Source organism: Anabrus simplex, chromosome 6 (assembly GCF_040414725.1).
Source record: "Anabrus simplex isolate iqAnaSimp1 chromosome 6, ASM4041472v1, whole genome shotgun sequence".
Classification (NCBI taxonomy): domain Eukaryota; kingdom Metazoa; phylum Arthropoda; class Insecta; order Orthoptera; family Tettigoniidae; genus Anabrus; species Anabrus simplex.
The window spans coordinates 269772399-269793022 of NC_090270.1; the positions used below are offsets into that span (position 1 = coordinate 269772399).

Sequence of the window (20624 nt, forward strand, 5' to 3'; positions counted from 1 at the left end):
TGTCCTTCTGGTTTCCTCGCTGTCTTGGAAGTCGACAGTTAGCCTACAGAAGTTATCCTGAGCAGTTGTATGTTAATTTCTGTACCGGATTGTTTTCCTACATTGTTGTTATCTGGGTATATCTACGGTAACAACACACATCAGATAATCAAATATGGGGAAGAAGGCTAAGATAACCCAAGAAAACAGAGCCAAGGCTTGTGCTTATAAAGAAATTGGGTGGTTGAAGCAAAAAATTGTGGAAAAATTGAAAAATTCAGAGTGGAGCGTTCGCAGAGCAGTGAAACGCAGAGAGGAAACTGGTATTCATGAGGACTGACCACACAGTGGACGTCCAAGGAAGACTTCTAAAATTGAACATAACCATATTTTACTCCTCAGCAAGCGTGACAGAAGGCGTACAGCGGTAGATATTTGCTCAGAGATAAATAAAACAAGAGAACAACCTGTGTCTATGACAACAATGAAAAATCATCTGCTTGAGGCGGGATTGTTTGGTCGCATAGCAGCATGGAAACCATTGTTGAAAACTGTACAGAAGCAGAAAAGGCTACAGTGGGCTAAAATGCATGCTAACTGGACCGCTGAACAATGGAAAAGGGTGCTTTGGACGGATGAATTTAAATTTGAAAAAATTTGGATCCATTCGTTGCCAATACGTTCGACTCCCCGGCGAAATGGTTATGGAATCCTGCATAATTCCGTCTGTGAAGCATGGAAGAGGAAATGTGATAGTGTGGGGATGTTTTGGAAATAATCAGGTTGGTGATGTGATGAAAGTAGAGGGAATACTGGAAAAGAAACAATATCACTGTATCCTTTCGCGCAATGCCGTGCCATCTGGAATGAAGCTGATTGGTGAAGGATTTGTTCTACAGCAGGACAATGATCCTAAACACACGTCTCATTTGTGCAAGCAGTATCTGGAAAGGAAACGAGCTGGAGGAAAATTTTAATTAATGGTCTAGCTTCCTCAATCACTCGATCTGTTACCTATTGAACTTTTGTGTTATGAACTTGACTGGAAAGTGAAAGAAAAGGTGGCAGGTAGTGTGGTTGGGTTGTGGCAATGTCTGTTAGAAACCTGGGGATGTATAAATACCGAGACTTCGGAAAAATTAACGGCTAGAATGCCACACATCTCTAAAGCAGTAATCAAAGCAAAGGGTGGACACATTGACGAACAGGTAGTGTGATTGCTTAAGATGGTGTGATTGTGTGTCTTGTTCCCTGTGAATGATCATTGTGAAGGAAAATCTAATGAAATGTAATAAAACTAGTTAGTTCTAAAAACATAGGTATTTCCATGTTGATTTTCAACAAATAAGCCCCTATCTTTCATGGTAAGTGAAAATTCATGGGCGAGTCTAAACTTTCTGATGCTAGTGTGTATTCTTTTCTTCCTTATGCCCGTCTGTTGACACATAGACTCCAGCAATTGTGAGATAACATCAAGTAAGTTTAGGTTGTAACTGTAGAATTCTTTCATTCCACAAAATATAATTATTTATTGGTGATCTTAAATATTTATGAACCATGCGCTAATTCCTGCTTTAGCTCATATGTTTGACTTGACTCCGCTGGAAAATTGTAAGTAATATACAGTTTCCTTTGATCCTTGGAGTTTCCATTTCATTTCTGAAATGGCTATAATTAAGTTTACTGTATTTTTCTTTGCCTGGTAATAGTCATGATTAGTCCATTTAATATTTTTGTAAGAATTGAAAGGAACATGTCCTTCCAACTGGTCGCTGACCACGAGGAAGCAAGTACAATGATAGGTGTGCCACATTAATGCCTCTAAGACAGGCATGGATGTAAGCCACCCCTAACATCGAGAACAGACCCCTTTGAACCTGTCCCTGACATTGAGGACAGACACTGTGTGATGGATTCCATTGTTATTTCCCGTAGCGAGGTTGTGTTACTTATTGCCTCCAACACTCAGCATTGTATCTTAACAAGACAAAGATTCTAATAACTATAAGATATCAGTATAAGTAAGTTATCAAAATGGTGGATAATTTCCGTTTTCTGGGAATAGTCATCACTTGTAACGGCTCTAGGTATCCAGAAATTTGCTGGAGAGTAGCGCTTGGCAGGGCAGCACTTGAAAAAGGCCTAGATAAGAGATAGTTGCATATGTTTGTGAGAGATGGACCATAAAATAGTTGGATGTTTGGGCTATGGTGCTGGTGAGGAATTTTACATATATCTTGAGCGGCCAAGAACACAAACAAATGGGTAATTCAGAAGGTCAATCCAGAGGTGTCTGTTGAGGCATATATTGCAAGGTTACAGCTGTCGTATTGGGCATATTATGAGATAGTTTGATTCCTGGAAAAATATGATAATGCTTTTAAAAATGGAAGTAACTCGAGACGAGGGTGGCCAGCATTGAAATGGATATACTTCATCACAGTTGCATTATTATTTATTTATTTATCCATAGTATGATGAATCTATGTACACACATCATATAGTTCAGGATAAATGTACGTCGTCACAAGTCCGTATAATACTATAACTCTAGGTCTAGCATTTTGACCCAATCAACTGCTTCATCCGATGTGCGGTGAATGTCCATTAGCGTTCCTTTGAAAGCTCGAATTGGGCAGTCAGCAACAATGTGGTGAATTGACTGAGAAGAGACACCACAATCACAATCTGCAGAGCTAGTCCAACCCTATTTCCACAACAGATAACTACATCTGCCTTGTCCAGTCATTGTAAGAACTAAAAAGATTAATGGAAAACAGGAACATACGGAGACACTCCATCCATGCAGTTGCCAGGAGTCTGAGTCGAGTGATTTATGACTTTCATGTTCGTATTGACAGATTACACATATACAGATAAGAAAGGAGAAGATGGATGGAAATCCTTTCTTATCTGTATATGAGGAATCAGAGTCGTCATAAATGTCAACTTTACTGCACGTAATATATTTTAGATACTTTAATAGGATGATCAGTTTTTCTGGAACACAGTAGGCTACCTTATAGTTAATCAAGTAGCAATTTTCTTTCAAGGGGCAAACAGTAGCTCTGATTGTTCAGTATTATTTCCATCTAATGAATAACCAAAGATGTGGTTAACAATCAAATTATCCTTGAATGTGAATATGGAAATAATTTTTCGACTCATGATTAATTGCTATTTAGAGCTTCCTGTAATTTTCATTTCACTACATCCAAATTGTGCTCTTCATTTCTATGCTTTTCATCAATGGGAATTTAAAAATAAAGTCTCACTTAGGAAGATTAGGTGAGTAGAAATAAAGAATAGCAGGTTGTCAGTCTCGTTAAGCTGCTGATAGATGAGGTCTTGTAAGCACATCCTTGTCACTAGGGCAGTCTCCACTTTTCACATTTCCAGTTAATTTGTTGTAATACTTACACATAGTCTTCTCAAAATTTGCTATGTAAAAGTTTTTAAGTCCACGAGAAACAAATTCTTCATTCACAGTCCTGTTAATATTTAAGAAACAAATCAACATTTATCATGTCATTTTACCAAATTTGAAATGTTTTCTCACATCTCTGAGTCTGAATGCTCTATCGACAATGCTTTCATTAGTTTTGTTTGTTGAAGGTGGACTAGATCACGGATCACTGATACGAGAAAAGAACTCCCTGTAGACCTGCATCTTTCCAAAAGCATTAATCTAAAAGCTACCCAAAACAAAACGATAGATACAACTACATATTCTGTATAGCAAAAGATTGATACCTACTTTCTGTTTTTAGTGATAAAATCATCACACTTGACATGTCCTCCAGGACCACATTCAGACACTGGCCAATGGTACATTTGGTTAGATGATGTCCTTCCTATAGCAAGATTTTTTAACTGAAGTGTTTGACTCTAACAACTCTTTGTTGTTGACTTCGTACATGTCAAAGAACTCCTCTGTTTAAAAAAAATTCAACGCTCCAGTGTGTCTTAAAATCTGTAGCAATTGAATTTTTGTTTAACAGATAACATTACAGTACAGCCTCGTTGACTACATGGGGCGGAGTATAAGTTGACTGGATTAACTGAAATAACTTGAATCGTCCGAAGAAAGTGCATTAAAACTTGGTTTATAACAACAAAGCACATTCATTATAGTACGTTTAAAGATTATGGGCCTAATAAAGAGAAAATATAATCTGAAAAGCCACATTGAATTCCCTGAAAAGTGTATTTGTGACTGCTTTGCCAGTCTTTTGAAGTAGCTTGAATTTCAGTTCCTTGACTACCAATGTACTCATAGTTCTTAGTTTTATAGGCTTTCTCATTCACTTTACTTCTCCATTTTCTTTTTCCAAATTACGTTTTAACACAAATATCACTTAATTTGTTTTTTGTTTTGTTTTTTTCAAATGATCGCGATTCCATACTCTGCACAAATATTAGCCATGGATGCACCCTTTTCAAATTTTCCATTACAGCTGATTTTTCAGTAATAGGGAGACGTTTGTGTTTCTTTTGGAAAAGGGCAAGTTCGTTTTTCTCACTGTTCTGTTTAAGACAATTTTACTGCATTTATTTAGCAGCATTCATTCTAAATCAGATGTGCATTGGAGCCAACTTAAATTCTGATTATTTTTGTTCCTCTGGTCCCCTCATGTTGCTGAGCTTGCTCAATCTATACGTTAAAAATTAAATAATTGAAAGAGGTTCAACCTATTCAATACATAGGAAAGAAATGTTTCACTTGTGATTTGGTGATGGGTGTGTGTTCAAATGATTATTCAGTATATTGCATAGAAGGGAAAGCCAGGATCCAAATGTGTACAATCTGAACAACAGGTATTACATTCATAGATATATGGAGCATGTTATGGTCTCTACACATCTTCATATATTACAAGTCATTGTTTTACATGTTTGATTGTGAAGTGGTGTTGCTGTTAAGTGTATGTTGTCCTATTGTGTGTTATAAATAAATACATACATACATACATAAATCTTCATTATAGACTGTTATGGCTTTCAGCTTTCAGTCTACAAGCCTCTGTGAATTTTTTAATCACCACTACAATCCCCTATTTGTAACAAGTTCTGTGGCCTCGTTTAGTTCCAAGTCTTGTACCTTTAAATCTTTAGAAACCGAGTCGAACCGTTGATATTTTTGTCTCTTTATACTCCTCTTACCCTCCATAAGAGTCCATTATTCTCCTAGGTAACCTATCCTTCTCCATTTGCTTCACATGACCCACCACCTTAGCTGGTTTATGTGTACAGTTTCATTCATCGTGTTCATTCCTTACTTAGCCTTTATTTCCTCATTCCAAGTGCCCTCCTGTCATTGTTCCTACCTGTTTGTACCAGCAATCATTCTCGCTACTTTTATGTCTTCCTTCTAGCTTAGCAGGGCTGAGTGGCTCAGACGGTGTAGGTGCTGGCCTTCTGACCCGAACTTGGCAGGTTCGATCCTGGCTCAGTCCGGTGATATTTGAAGGTGCTCAAATATGTCAGCCTCATGTCGGTATATACTGGCACGTAAAAGAACTCCTGTGGGACTAAATTCTGGCACCTCAGCGTCTCCGAAAAACTTAAAAGAGTAGTTAGCGGGACGTAAAGCAAATAACATTATTATTATGATTATTATTATTATTATTATTATTATTATTACTTCTAGCTTATGAATAAGATATCCTGAGTCCACCCAGCTTTCACTCCTGTAAAGCAATTTTGATCTGAAAACAGACTGTTATGAAGATATTTTTGTCTGGGGGCTAACTGCCTTCTTACAGAATCCTGTTTATCACAATTGAATGGATGAAAACCATAACGGTATAAGTGACATTTAAAAAAAAAATTAGTTAAGTGCAGGATGTAACTCCGGGAGGACGTATTCTTTCCCCAGCAAAGAGATACAAGTGATAGCGGTAATATTCTGCGCTCTAGTGGTGGGTGGTGTAACTACAAATAGCATGCTTTATATGAGTGTTGAAGATGTTTGAATGCCTTTTTCTCTGAATGACCAAAATGCTACTTATACCGTTATGGTTTTCATCCATTAATTGAGAGTTAACTTCATTAACTTTACTGCACCTTAATGCAATTTCACTTACTATACTGCAGTCCTGGGAGAACACACATCCTAAATACTTGAAATTATCTACAGGTTCCAGCCTAGTATTCCCAATCTGACATTTGGTTCTCTCGGATTTCTTACCTACTGACATTAATTTAGTCATAGAAAGGGTAATTTTTATACCATACTCATTGCACCTAATTTAAAGTTCCAGCACAATCTGCTATTAAGATCCAGTCGTCAGAATAGGCCAGACTGCTTACTACATTTCCACCTAACTGAATCCCTCCCTGCCACTTAATACCTTTCAGTAGATGATCCATGTAAACTATGAACTACAAAGATGAACCCATTTCTGCAGGCCAATTTCATTTTCTCAGTCCTAGGCTTATCGATACTTGGTTCACTACAGATCAGTGATCTGCACCATGAAAAAATCCCCAGAATACCCTCACATTCCTGACGACAGATTTCTTGAATTCAAAGTCAGTTATGATATAGTCTACGGATCTGGTGCCTCTGCCTATGTGTAGTGGTGAATAGTCGTATGCTTGAAGAATGTATTTGTAACTGCTAATCCTAGAATAGCACAGACGTCTAGAAAATGCTTACCATTCCTATTGGCTTCCAAACCTTCCCAACATTTACCAATCACCCTTTTGTATCTTTCAGTTTGATTTCCAATTCTCGCATTGAAATCACCCATTAGCATCATCCTATCGTTGCTGTTGACCCTGACTACAGTGTCATCCTCATCTGCACCCTACCATGGCAAGTACACAATTCTGTGAAGTAGGATGCTACTGTTACTTTCACATAGTCTAAGTGAGGATATCTCGTCTAACGGATTAGGGACCACCGATAGATTGTATAGTCCTAGCCGCCTGAGCACAAGTAGGGCCATGGCTTACAATATGTCTGAGGTGCCCACTCCCATTGCATAGTAACTGGTATCCCGACTCTGTGGACCACTTACTAAGCTACTCAGCCATTGCCTATGGTTTACGAATTAGGACGTGACTACAGTAACCTACACCTTGAACCATGTGTTACTTTATATTTTAATGTTGCTGTTCTGCTGAATTCTCATTTGTATATTAAAGGAAGTAATTATAATGCCTGTGTTTTTATAGGAACGGCAAGAGATACTTCGCATCCATGTAAGCCAGTGGGCTCAGCCCCCAAGTCCAGCTCTTCTGAATTTTATGGCGGAGCAGGCCGCAGGCTACTGTGGATCAGATCTGAGAGCATTGTGTTCTGAAGCAGTAGTCCAAGGTTTGAGACGGTGTTACCCACAGATCTACCACTCTAGCCATAAGCTTCTAGTAGATCCCACTGCTGTTAAAGTGGAGAAGGTGGACTTCCTGCGGGCGAAGAACAGTATTGTTCCTGCTGCTGTACGTGTGTTGCCCAGTCCTGGCCGCAAGCTGCTGCCTCTGGTAGAGCCGCTGCTGAAATCTGCTATGGACAAAGCCATCAGTGTTCTCAAGGAGTCTTTCCCACATGGTGTATCTCGGTCTGTAGCCAGGTAGGAAGAACATTCCCGACATTGTTTTAGTAGTTACTAAAGTTCTTTTTTTTTTTTTTTTTTTTTTTTTTTCTTTTTTTCTTTTTAGGTTCTTGCACTATCACACAGAGTGCACCCTGATTACTAGTATGAAAAGAATATTAAAAATTTGTTTCAAACATACTGTCACAGGTTGTCAGGGTTCTTAAAACTAAAGTAACTTCTGTCTTATAAAGATATCCTGGTTTACTATTGACCACATTTATTAAACTACTACAGTGAAACCTCGTTAATGCGTTCCTCATTAATACGTTTTCCCACTTAACACGCCGTAATTTAGAAGTCCTGACTCTCATCGTATTAACTCTATATAACAATACCTCGCTTACCGCATCGCGAATTCATGCTATTACCGCATAGTACGATCACATTTTTCCTGGTCCGGAAAATGTTATTAGTCATCTCTTGTGAAAGAAACATGAATTCTTGAGTAAGAGCAATCGCCACAGTTGCGTGATTATGGGAAAAGGCCTTGAATTTCTGAACTTCACAAGATAAGTTGCACCTTCAGGGAGCTTTTCAATACAGTACCTCAAGTAAATAATATTACGCCGGGCTGAGTGGCTCAGACGGTTGAGGTGCTGGCTTTCTGACCTCAACTTGGCATGTTTGATCCTGGCTCAGTCTGGTGGTTTTTTAAGGTGCTCAAATACGTCAGCCTCGTGTCGGTAGGTTTACTGGTATATAAAAGAACTCCTGCGAGTCTAAATTCTGGCACCTCGGTGTCTCCGAAAAGCTAAAAAGAAAAAAAGAAGTTAGTGGTACGTAAGGCCAATAACATTGTTATTATTAAATAATATTACATCAACATTGGGACTAGTTTCAGCCACTTAGTGGCCATCTTCAGCAAAAATAAAATTAAGCAGATTATGTGATAACTAAAACATAAGTATACAAGACAAAGATTATCTTCTTCTGAATTTTCACTATAGAGATTTACTTAATTGCCTGTGGTCCTAACTCTACTTAAAGACATCATATTATGACAAGGAGATCACAATCATAATTTTTGTTTTATATGTATTTTAATGTTATAATTATTCCTGCAACGCCACTGTTGCATGATTACGGAAAAGGTCAGCCTATTTGTGCTTGTATTTCACATTCCATTCAGAAGTTAGAAATTTATTTTGTGTTGAGTGGTACACTATCAAATGACAATCCTAAACCAGCAGCTTACTCTACCTTCACTTTCAATGAAAACGTCTACTGCATTGCCAATATCTTCAAAAAACATAATTCCAAAATTTCCTTTCGAACTAAGAATAGAAACACGGATGTAATTTATAACTCCAAATCTATAAACAGAACGAATATATTTTCAAAATCTGACGTATACCGTTCTAAATGCAACACCTGTGATTCTTCTTGCATTGGACAAACTGGGCGCAGCTTAAAAATGAGATATTCAGAACATGTTAACGCGATAAGATACAGTAAATTCTTAGCAATAGGGCAACACATGCAAGACGTAAAATATTTCACTACGTTAGACCAAGACATTGAAATTATCAATACCTTAAACAAAGGCCCTCTTCTTGATATCACTGAAAATTGTTTAATACACCTTGATCAATATTTTAATCTTAACCAAAACCTTAACGATTTGTCTGAAAAACCGAACATTCTTTTTGACTTCCTTATCTTAGTTTTCAAAAGCTTTAAGTTGACCAGTAGGCGTTCAATCTTCCACGTAATACACAACACCTTCTCACGCTACTTGCTCTTACCACAACACCCCACTGACTCACCTTAAACCACTCCCCTTACTCCCTTACCCCCTCCTATCCCCTACCTATATTCAATTTTTGGTTCTTACTTCCTCTTGTACTTCATGACAAGGCTAAATTAAAGTGAGCCTCATAATATTACTTACCTTACCATTTTCACTTTTCTATTTCTTATTTTAAATTTCTTTTCTTTTCCTTAGATCTCAAAAAATCCGTATCAGTACTAATAGTCTCATATTCTAAGAGTCTTTATATATACCACTATCCACCTTTTGAAGTACTGAAACAAAATCATATAATTTGTTACCTAGCAACAAATTTTATACCTTGAATAACAACAATTGTGAAATATACTGCATCATTTTTTTAACCTCAAGATCAGCAAGAGTGCTCAAGAACCTCTACATGAACTTCTATTGTTAATTCAAGAAAACTGTCATAAGTGTTACAATTGTGTTAACTTCTTGCCATTTTTGTGTAGGCTGATGATGACATGGACAGCTGTCGAAACCGGTCCCTTAATAAATTAAATATGTTGCTACATTGATTCGTGCAACAGTGTTATTGTATTGAAAAGGTGGGAACATCTTTCTCTTTTTAGCATTGTAACAGTGAAGTTTTGTCGCGTGATATGGTAGCCTATATCTGAATTAGGAATATAATCATGTGAAATTGACTATCGTGGTGCATGTTTGTCTCGTGATAGCCTAGTTGTGGATACGGAGAAAGTCGTGAAATTCCTTACTAATTAAGGCAAAATTAAAATCTGGAAAGTGGACTGGCATCTGCATCTTTCAGCGCCCAGAGGTCGCGGCACCTTCGAGTTTCGACTCGATCATTCGACTTGGTCAAAGTTTTTCAGAATGGCAGACAAAGTCATCCCTCCAGATTTCTTCTGATCGCACATGGTTATGTCCTTTCCCTAGCAGAATAATTTTTTTTTTTTTTTTTTTTTTTTTGCTAGGGGCTTTACGTCGCACCGACTCAGATAGGTCTTATGGCGACGATGGGATGGGAAAGGCCTAGGAGTTGGAAGGAAGCGGCCGTGGCCTTAATTAAGGTACAGCCCCAGCATTTGCCTGGTGTGAAAATGGGAAACCACGGAAAACCATCTTCAGGGCTGCCGATAGTGGGATTCGAACCTACTATCTCCCGGATGCAAGCTCACAGCCGCGCGCCTCAACGCGCACGGCCAACTCGCCCGGTACAGAATAATTTATTCCATATGGTCTTTAATATACGCATTGTATTCATCAACGAGGTTCAGCGGCTGGACGGAGGCTATTTATGCGGAGTCCAATAACGGTCAAGAAGAAGAAGGTAGCGTGTAACCTCCATTCATTGTCTAAGGGCCGATTGTATAAACATCGTTGACTGAAGATCAGTTTAATCTAAGTTCAGAAAATGATCTAAGATCAGACCAGTGTAGTGTTGTATAACACTGATTTAAGATCAACTAACCGAAGTTTTTTTTTTTTTTTTTTGCTTTATGTCACACCGACACAGATAAGTCTTATGGTGACGATGGGATAGGAAAGGCCTAGGAATTGGAAGGAAGCGGCCGTGGCCTTAATTAAGGTACAGCCCTGGCATTTGCCTGGTGTGCAAATGGGAAACCACGGAAAACCATCTTCAGGGCTGCCGACAGTGGGGCTCGAACCCACCTTCTTCCGATTACTGGATACTGGCCGCACTTAAGCGACTGGAGCTATCGAGCTCGGTGAAGTTAATTTTTGATCCAGGTTCATATGTGAGCGCTTGGTAACAGTGCAGAATCAGCTGGGTATCGCGAGTCTCGTTGAGGAGTGTGAATCTCTTTTCCTTCGTATTCTGTGTGCCGAAAGAAAGAAAAAAATGACTGAAATGAAGCACAAAAAGGACCTTTCTAATTTTTCCAAGGAGGACAGCGATGCCCTAGTTTAAATCGTACTGGGCGTGTTGGCTGTGCTGTTAGGGGCGTGCAGCTGTGAGCTTAAATCCGGGAGATTGTGGGTTCGTGCCACACTGTCGGCAGCCCAGATGATGATTTTCCGTGCTTTACCATTTTCACACCAGGCAAATACTCGTGCTGTACCTTAATTAAATACATGGCTGCTTCCTTCCTACTCCTAGGCCTTTCCTATCCCATCGTTGGCATAAGACCTATCTGTGTCGGTGCGACGTAAAGCCAATTCTGAAAAAACACAAGGTAACTTCACTCTTAGCCCCATACTGAGGGAAGGGAAGCATCTTTACACAACCTCAAATGTTCTTTCTATTACTGACATGGTTGCTTTATGGGCTCGATTATAAGCTCGCTGCGCAGCTGTTTTGGCATGAAGCACTGCAGTCAGCACGTAACAACACTGATAGCCATTGTCTCCCAGGAGCAAGCCTATGCCTTCTGGAATGTCTCCTGTTTCGAACTGAGCTTGCACTCGTAAATTAATGAAGATATTGCCATCGTGAGCAGATCCTAGCCATTTTGCTACGATAGTTAGGGACCTGAGGCGAGCATCACAATTAACTTGAACGTTTAACGAAAACAACCCACGACGATTCCTGTAAACTTCTGCGTTATCACTCCCAGGAGATATTGTAGGTAGGTAAGTGGGTACAATCTATAGCACCTAGAACACCAGGGAAGTGTTGTACATCGAAAAAATCACGCATGATTTTCCTCACGTCAATTTGCTCGGAAGGCATTTTGATAAACTCGTGTTTCAGCGCAGCAATAAGTTTAGATACATGATGAATGGCTCTGCAGACTGTCGTTGCATCTACATGCAGTAAATCGCCAACGACTAACTGAAAACTCCCCATGGCAATGAATCTCAAAGTTAGTAATAATATGTGCATTGGAGACAAAGGTTTGTTGGGTAGGTTTAAACAGAATATCACACAACCTGATTTCTAGTTGTTCCACGGTATCTTTTCCCAAGGGATCCCTGTTTAAATATCTTATCTCTCAATTCTCTCATTGGATTTCCTCTTTCACACGCGGAGCCTGACGAAATTAATCAATTTCATGATCAGAAGATATATCCGAGAAATCAGAGTAATCGGACCTCTGTAAAATACGAACGAGATAAGATAATAATGTAAGCAATTTATCCAGGTTGCACCATCCTGAGGGGTAGTTTCATCCATGCACCATATTGGGCGACCATTTTTAATATGAGCGCTAACTTGGGTAACAATTGCTCCGGCTATTTTCCCCTCGATCTCCCATCACTCTAATAGATCATTTAATGGATGAATGCATAATAAATTTGATGCTAAGTGTCGTTGGCTAAGTTCGCTTTAAATATTCATCATATACGCAGTTATCGCCTCATAGAATTCTAGCGATATCGTAACTTAGAATTCTCCTATCAGAATATATGATATGGTAATCCTTACTTTGCCTCGTGACACCTCTCAGGGATAATTAAATTGCTTTTTTTTTGAACCATACTATTTTACCGTGAGGTCAACTGAGGCACCACATTTCCGCTTCAATAAATATTATCGATACCATTCATCATCCTAAATCATTATTATGTTTTCCAAGTCCAGTCATCCGAATATAAGTGAAGAAAATAAATAAAATATTTTCCTAATGGATTAATTCAAGATTACCTAAATCCTAATAATATTAGTCTATCTCCTAAAATAATAACCTCTAAATTAGAAAATCCATATTTTATTTCTTGATTCCGGAATCACAAAAGAAAATCTACTAATAATTATCATCATCAATTATCTTCTTCTTCTTTAATAAAGAAATCTTTAGGTTGAAAATAAAGCTAAGTCCCTAATCGTAATTAAATTTTTTTTAAAATAAAATTATATAGTTTAAGTCCATCAGTTCTTGTTTCTTCTATACAAAATCAACTGATAATTAAAAAAATAATTTTTAAAAAAAATGCTTATTTTCACCATTATCACATCAACATTCCATCACAATTCACTCATTTCGGCGTCTTAACGTCAGTAATCACAAGTAAGTTCCAAATATTTTGGCCCAAAAATGGCTATTTCAAATATATTTTGTTCTTAAAATGAAAAATATTGGTCTCCTCGACCGTATCATTTGATTTAAATATTCAAATAACACCTTAAATAAATGTAGGTATCGTTCAAAGTCTAATTATAATTGTAGTTCTAATAGAAATTGTACCAAACATGTTTTAGGGTTTAGCAATAATTAATCAGGTATCACTGATTCCGCAGGAATGCATTTGGTTACCTCTTATATTTAATTGCGGTAAAGATTTTAAATTATGGGATTATTCTATGAATCAAATTCATTCTTGACAACAAACTTCCAATAATATTTAGTACAACGTTGGTATAAATTAACTATGAAGACGACAAGTTTCCCTTCATTTATTTTCCACTTGGATATTTCTTCCGAAGACAGTGTATGGTAACCCAAATATACGAAATATGCGATGTTTTTCATTGTACGCATGTACCATTAACCCTATATACCACTCATAACCATTTTATTATTCTGCCGCAAATGGTAATCATCACCACCGGCCCATACTACGTCGTATTCACCGCCAAAACTACCCATAAATATATCTATCTTTCCGTCTACTAACATTAATTACCATAATGTCTCATAATTCAATCACATAAACATATCACGACGAATAATTATTCACAATTGCACATTAACATGCCACTCAAATCATAAATTCTCTATGTAAACATTTATCATCACCAACATGACGGCAAATCATTCCAACATCACATTATTTTACTACACTGGTGCTCTTTTGGGTTAAAATTCATATATTATACGCGTAAACACGCTAGCCTAAAAATGAAATGCATATATAAATCAAATAAGTTAATATGTACTCACATTTCATTGCGTCGTATCGGCAAACACATTTAGGTTACTTGTAAATCAACTATCTTCTTCAAGAATATATAATTAAGGTTACGTCACTTTAAATACGATGTTTTTGTCCCATAATGGTTAGAAATTACATTCCAAATCTCTCCTGGTTTAGTTTTAAGCATTCCTATATTATGGCATAGATTGTAAAATCTGGAAGAAGTACCTATTCCCCTATTAATAATAATAATTCAACATGGACAATCTCGTTTCGAAGATGGTAACGTCTGTGATTTAATCACGAAGAACTAGGTAAAACAACGTACCAAATATACACTTTAACTAGAACTACTAATTTACTGCATATCAATTTCAAGAAAATAAAATAACTCTTTGGAACTTATCTTGTGATCACCGACGTTAGATGGTCGGCTTTGGCCTTGATGTTGTCATCCAGGGATTGCGTCGTACGGCTCCATCCTCTGCTACGTCACCATCAGGTTGTGATTTTGGGACTCGAGATAGCAGAACAGCTGGGCGGTTTCCGTCAGACAGCCGGCTCCATCTTCGGTTTAGCCTCTCATCATGTTGTTGCAGTCAATCATAACAGAAAGAAACATTTCCAAATCGTGAATTAATTTCATATTCATATTCTCAGGAATAAATATCAGGTCTGTCTCTAATATCAGGTTTTTAGGACAATACTTCAATATTAATCTTTGGTAGCAATTTAACAGTTAAATTATTTCAAGTTATCTCTGTAAATATTTTCTTCTGTTCGGCTAATCAACCTATACTGCGTAATATTCAACTTGGTTGCTCGCACGGACTTGCATATCCACTCCGACTACTGTTCGGGTATTTCCTAACTCTCTCTTCACGATATTCCTTAGTGTATGTTTGTTTTCCAAATATTCTCTCACTTCGCAAGTTCTCCAGTCGGTAACTTCTACAATATCTCCCTTCTATTCACACGAAGATTGGCTTTACTTCTTGAGGATAAATTTATTTCGATTTACGTTACGGATTTTTTTATTGTTCAGCTTCTTGTTCTTGTTTTAACAATACAGTAGAGTCTCGCTCATCCGACCTTCGCTTATCCGACATTCCGTGTTATCCGACACTGTTAGACTTAATTTCAACTTTTGGTGGAGACTAAATTCAGGCACATCCGCTGTGGAGGGTGCGACCATGGGACAAGCACTGGCCTGAACGCTGGCGGTAGGACAGGTGCAGTGAGTCTTCAGTCATTGTAGTATTGGTTGGGTGCGGATGTTATAGTTTTCATATCCTCTGTGAGTATGGCGAGTAAATGGACTGTTTCTATGGAACACAAATTGAGTGCATTAAAGAGACTGGACAAAGAGGAAATTCTTCAAAATGTGGCTTCAGATTATGGTGTTGGACGTGTTACAGTGGGAGACTGGAAAAAACAGAGGGAAGAAATTGAAAAGTTGTGCTCTACCAGAGCAGAGAAAAACAATGAAAAAATGTCAGTACGAAAAAGGAAGTGAAGCACTATTTCTTCGGTATCTCAACACCGGGAAAAGGGCCTGCCAATATCTGACACCATTCTGCAGGAAAAGGCTGTGTATTTCCAGAAGGAGTATGAAGGGGACCCTAATTTTCCTGCCAGTGCTGGGTGGCGTGATCGGTGGCAAAAACGGTACGGTATTAGGTAGCTTAATATCTGTGGAGAAAAGTTTCTTTTCTTAAGACATCTGGAATGTTTTCGTTTAATACTGCATGTACTGTACAATTGAATTGGTAATTCAATAAATAGAGCACCGTAAAACATGTCATTATTTTAGCCTTCCTGTTTGTTTCAGTTCAATTTCAAAGTTATTCTGTATTATCCGACATTTTCGGTGATCCGACGCACTCCAGGTCCCGTTTACGTCGGATAATCGAGACTCTACTGTATTGAAAACCTTCTATTATTTTATCACGGCCGCATGGATCCTTGACAATTTTCCGTCTCGGTCCGTGATCTAGGCATCTTTAATTCATCAAATAAATATCTTTGCCGTCACGTGCACGGCCTTCTTGAATATATACACGTTCGTAAAATGTATACATTTCGAAATCATGGCCTAATTTATTTAACTTATGCATTCCTTTCTGACGTATGGCCCAATTCCGTAATCTTCGCGATCATTACCGTGCATGGCAAACTTATAACTTCGTATGACGACCTTCATTCCGATATCAGGACGATGAAAACGGTACAAGGTTATGTTATAGAATTATTACATTACACTGCAGTAAAAGAAACGTAATATTGCTTATATACGGACAACAACTATAGCTAGCAGTGTATAAGGTTAGTGTATTTTTTAACCATTTTTCGTAACAACACAGGTAATATTTTATTAATAATCGGCTGTTCTTGTATCTCAAGTAGGAAACAACTCCTTGAACTAAGATCAAAGAGTTTGATCGGAGAAATTTCTCCAGTCAAAGTTGATCCTAGTTCAGTGCGAATTGATCTCAGATTAATGTTTATACAATAAAATGTCCGAGTTTTGTGTGAACCGAGATCAATTTTGTCTCTGATTTAGGATCAAACACTTTATACAATCGGCCCTAAGATTGTGACCAGAAAATAATGTTTAATAACTCACTGCTGCAAAATAAAAGGTTTCTACTGACATTTCTTTTAGAAAGAGTGTTATCTGCAGCAATATTTGGATATTTTTATTGGCTCCCGTGCATATGTTTTTGTATTTGTTGTTTGGTGTTTTTCTCACCTTTCAGTCCATTTTTTTTATAAGCCCTAGCAGAGGTTTTCTTGTTTGTTCTCCCATATTTTACATGTTTTTTAATACTTTCTTCTCATCTTTAGAAAGGGTAGATATAGTTTTCACTGTGCGTGCCGATACACGAATTAAAATGCACTCATGTTTGAAAAAGTTGTACCTAATATTTCCATATCCCTGTTGGATGGTATTTATTTGTATATTCAGTAGTATGTTTTTTCGCTTAACACGTTTATTTCTGTTGTCCCCTCCAGAAACGCCTTAATGAGGTTTTACTGTTAAAAGCATTTGCAGCGGGGTCCATAAAAGTGGTAATGCGTTATTGCAGATTACATACTTGTAAAACAAATGCTAGCTGAAGCGTTATATTTCACACTAGTGGGTTATTGAACATTGTTCTCTGATCACATTCTTTGACCCTGAATTATTTAGAAGACGTTTCATGTGCAGGAGAATGACTTTGACCGCACTTCGATCTACTCAAGGTGAAACTCGAAGGTGCAAGTTTTATCATGCGTGCCACCGCTGAAGGATGCATATTCCTGTCCACTTCCTGGATTTTAATTTTGTCTTCATTAGTAAGCGATTTTACGACTTTCAGTATCCATAACTGGGCTATCACAAGATAAATATGCACCATGCTAGTCAGCCTTTAGACTGTATAGCTCTACACAATTTCTAACCTCTGAATGGAATGCAAAATACAGTTGCAAACATAACAGGCTCGTTGAGTTATTCAGCAGTATCACTTAAAACTGGCAAGCAAAATTGAACTTTCCAGAGGCAATCGGCTTGCTCCCAGGAGGTGTAATTTACCCTTTAAAGTTCAGAAATTCAAGGCCATTTCCAGTTTTTGGACAACTGTCACCAAACTGCCTCCTGTGGGGAGGGCTCTTATCTGTGTTGGAAATCACATTCCTTTCACAACCGTTGACAAAGAACATTTTCTGAGTAACGTAAAATGTGATCATACTAAGCAGTAGTAGCAAAAATTTGTCACTTGATAGGTGATGTATTTTTATAGATTTAATACGTGAACCGGGACTTCCAATTTACAACGTTCTAAGTAAGAAAACATCTTAATCAGGAACGCACTAACTATGTTTCACTGTATTCGGAAAAAGCATAAGACAGTGTGCCCAGATTATGTAAGGTCTGGGATTACTTAGAAAACCTAATGGTCTGGTATTCCTTAATTAAAAAATTCTAATGCTATTTGAAGGATGAAAATCTGTGTACAAGTGGGTAATGGAAGATTTGTGTCAAAATCAGAGAGGACTGCAACAGGGTGGCTCACGTTCCTTATTACTTTTTATTGCACTTATGAATGTGATTATAAAGGTTCCTGTGAGACCGAAACAGACAATGTTTAAAACCTATCTCCTCCCTATCATGACTGATGCCTAATTACAGTAATAAAGGTGAACTGAGCATATTACAAGCATGAAAAATGAAGTTTCTGCTGTCAGCCATGCAAAAGACTAGAAGAGATAGAGATGCTGGCAGGCCTGTCAGTGGCAGAGACTGAGTGTGTAACGACTCGAATGGTTTGAGTATATGAAGAAGGTAAGGGAGAGCTGAACACCAAGACAATATGAATAAATATGTACCGGGGCAAAGACCAATTGAACGACCCAGAAAGAGGTAGATGAATCAGCTCACATGTGATCTGAAACCGCAGTAACGTATTTAAACCCTCACCTAGAGGAGAATATTGGGGAACTGTAATAAGACAAGAAATATATTAGGATACAGCAAAAGTGAGGCAAGTCATTCATAAACCTGCTATCCTTATCGGTGCCTAGTGCCTGTCATCTGGTCTTTAGTTATCGGCATAATTTAAACAAAAATGAATATATAGACTAATAGTGTTTTTCTGACTGCAAAATTTATTGGACTATGAACTACTGTTACAGTTATTGATAAAAAGTTCATTCACATTTGAGTTTTCCACTGGACACAGTTTTGTTATTTATAATCGTAACACTCAGCTGACCATGCTGAACGCCGGCATATTGAACTCCTGGTCCCGAACACGACTTCTACATTGCAGTGTCATTCCAGCATAGTTCAGTTAACAAGACTTATTGATCTCCGCAAAGCTGTCGGATGGACACACTCCCGATTAATTACTAATCACGAACTTACGAACGTCTCCTAATAACTTCTTGCTTTCACTCACGATTGACCCATTCACAACTGACTCCACACTGACTGGTGGCGCTGGTTGAGCTCTTTCTATAGGTATGCAGAAGATTCTCGTAGTTTCCAATTCCAGATCATTCTAGGTGCCTGATTTGTTGTTAATAGCTTCCACCTTCTTCTGGGAGCTTCCTTGTCACAGACTTCTACAGTTCGCCTGCTCTGTTGTTTGGCTGTTGGCCCTGTCCACATTGTCGCAGTTGTTCCGCAATTATAATATATTTACCTGGTTGGGTGGTGGTTTCTATTTTAAGAGAAGTGCAACTATTGTATGTAACCATCCCTTCTTATATTTACTTGTCTTTTATGTATGTTTTATGGTCCTTCCTAGTATCGTGTCTTTGCATGTTCTCTTTTTTTTTTATATGTCTGTGTGCGCTGGTTCTTTTCTTAGAAGAATACAGAAAAAATTTACAACTATTCCACTTTGGTTGAATTAAACATGTATCCGTTGGTTAAAATGAGTAACTGTTTTTGTTTGGTTCCATTGCAGTGGGCATCTAACTCGCACCATCTATCGGCCTCAGCTCTTGATCGTTGGCAGCAGTCCTCAGCAAGGTCAGACCACACACCTGGGTCCCGCTTTACTGCATTACATGGAACATGTGGCTGTACATACACTAGACCTTACTGCCTTGTACCAGGTGTCTGGACGTAGTCCCGAGGAGGCTATTATTCAGGTAATATGCAGAACATATTCTTGGTTTTAAATCATTGATCTTTAACATTCTTACATAATTTAGTGTGTATAGGAGAAGTACTAGGACCTGGGAATAGACTTACTCCCGCCAACTGCTACAACAAACATTAGTATCAGTATCAGTGCTGCTAACATTAAAACTTGTTGCAAATACATTATTAAAATGAATAAATAACTCGGAAAATATTTTTTGCCGGAACGTCCGATCAATCGGACATTGGCGTTTTTAAACTGAACCTTGAACATCCGATCAATCGGTTAAAGGGTTAATTGAGAAGTGGTTTATGTAAACATATTGCGATAGTTCAATTGACGATATTGTGAAATTAACAGAGTTCATCGGTGTGTCTGTTTCGTCGAGTGTTTACAGTGCACGGGAAGAATTTTCTACTACTGGCCGTGTTACCACACCGGGTAAAGAGAGCCCGCGTGTTAGAAGTGTACTGGATGTGGAGTGCAATGAACTGGTTTGTTCTCCTATCCAAAGGGAAATTATCTGTAAATTTTGATCTTTAACTGCCAGATTTTAAAAAATCCTCCCTTCACACGCTACCGAAGAGAATATCGCATTTCACTGCATAATCGTCACTTTTTATGCCCAAATGTTTGATAAAATGGTAGGGTAAACTCTTTCAAGATTAAAAATATTGTGTCCACCTATTCAATACAATACAAATATATATTTTTAGTGGTTAAATTCTGCATGAATTAAACACACCAGTTAAGGACATGTTTCGTCCTAGTTATGGGCATCTTCAGCCTATATTAAACTAAAGGTCAAGGTCTAAAACTATAAGATTGGAACTTATAGTAAACTAAATCTAA

At 37.9% G+C, this 20624-nt stretch overlaps 1 protein-coding gene across 1 annotated transcript in view; it reads left to right on the forward strand.

Annotated features, from left to right (window-relative positions):
* The window catches only part of LOC136876441 (ATPase family AAA domain-containing protein 2), a 456642-nt gene that overhangs the window by 241692 nt on the left and 194326 nt on the right, over positions 1-20624 (forward strand). The window contains exons 12-13 of the mRNA XM_067150416.2: positions 7162-7556; positions 19593-19779. Coding sequence (XP_067006517.2) covers positions 7162-7556; positions 19593-19779 — 582 coding nt within the window. The remainder of the gene's footprint in view (positions 1-7161; positions 7557-19592; positions 19780-20624) is intronic.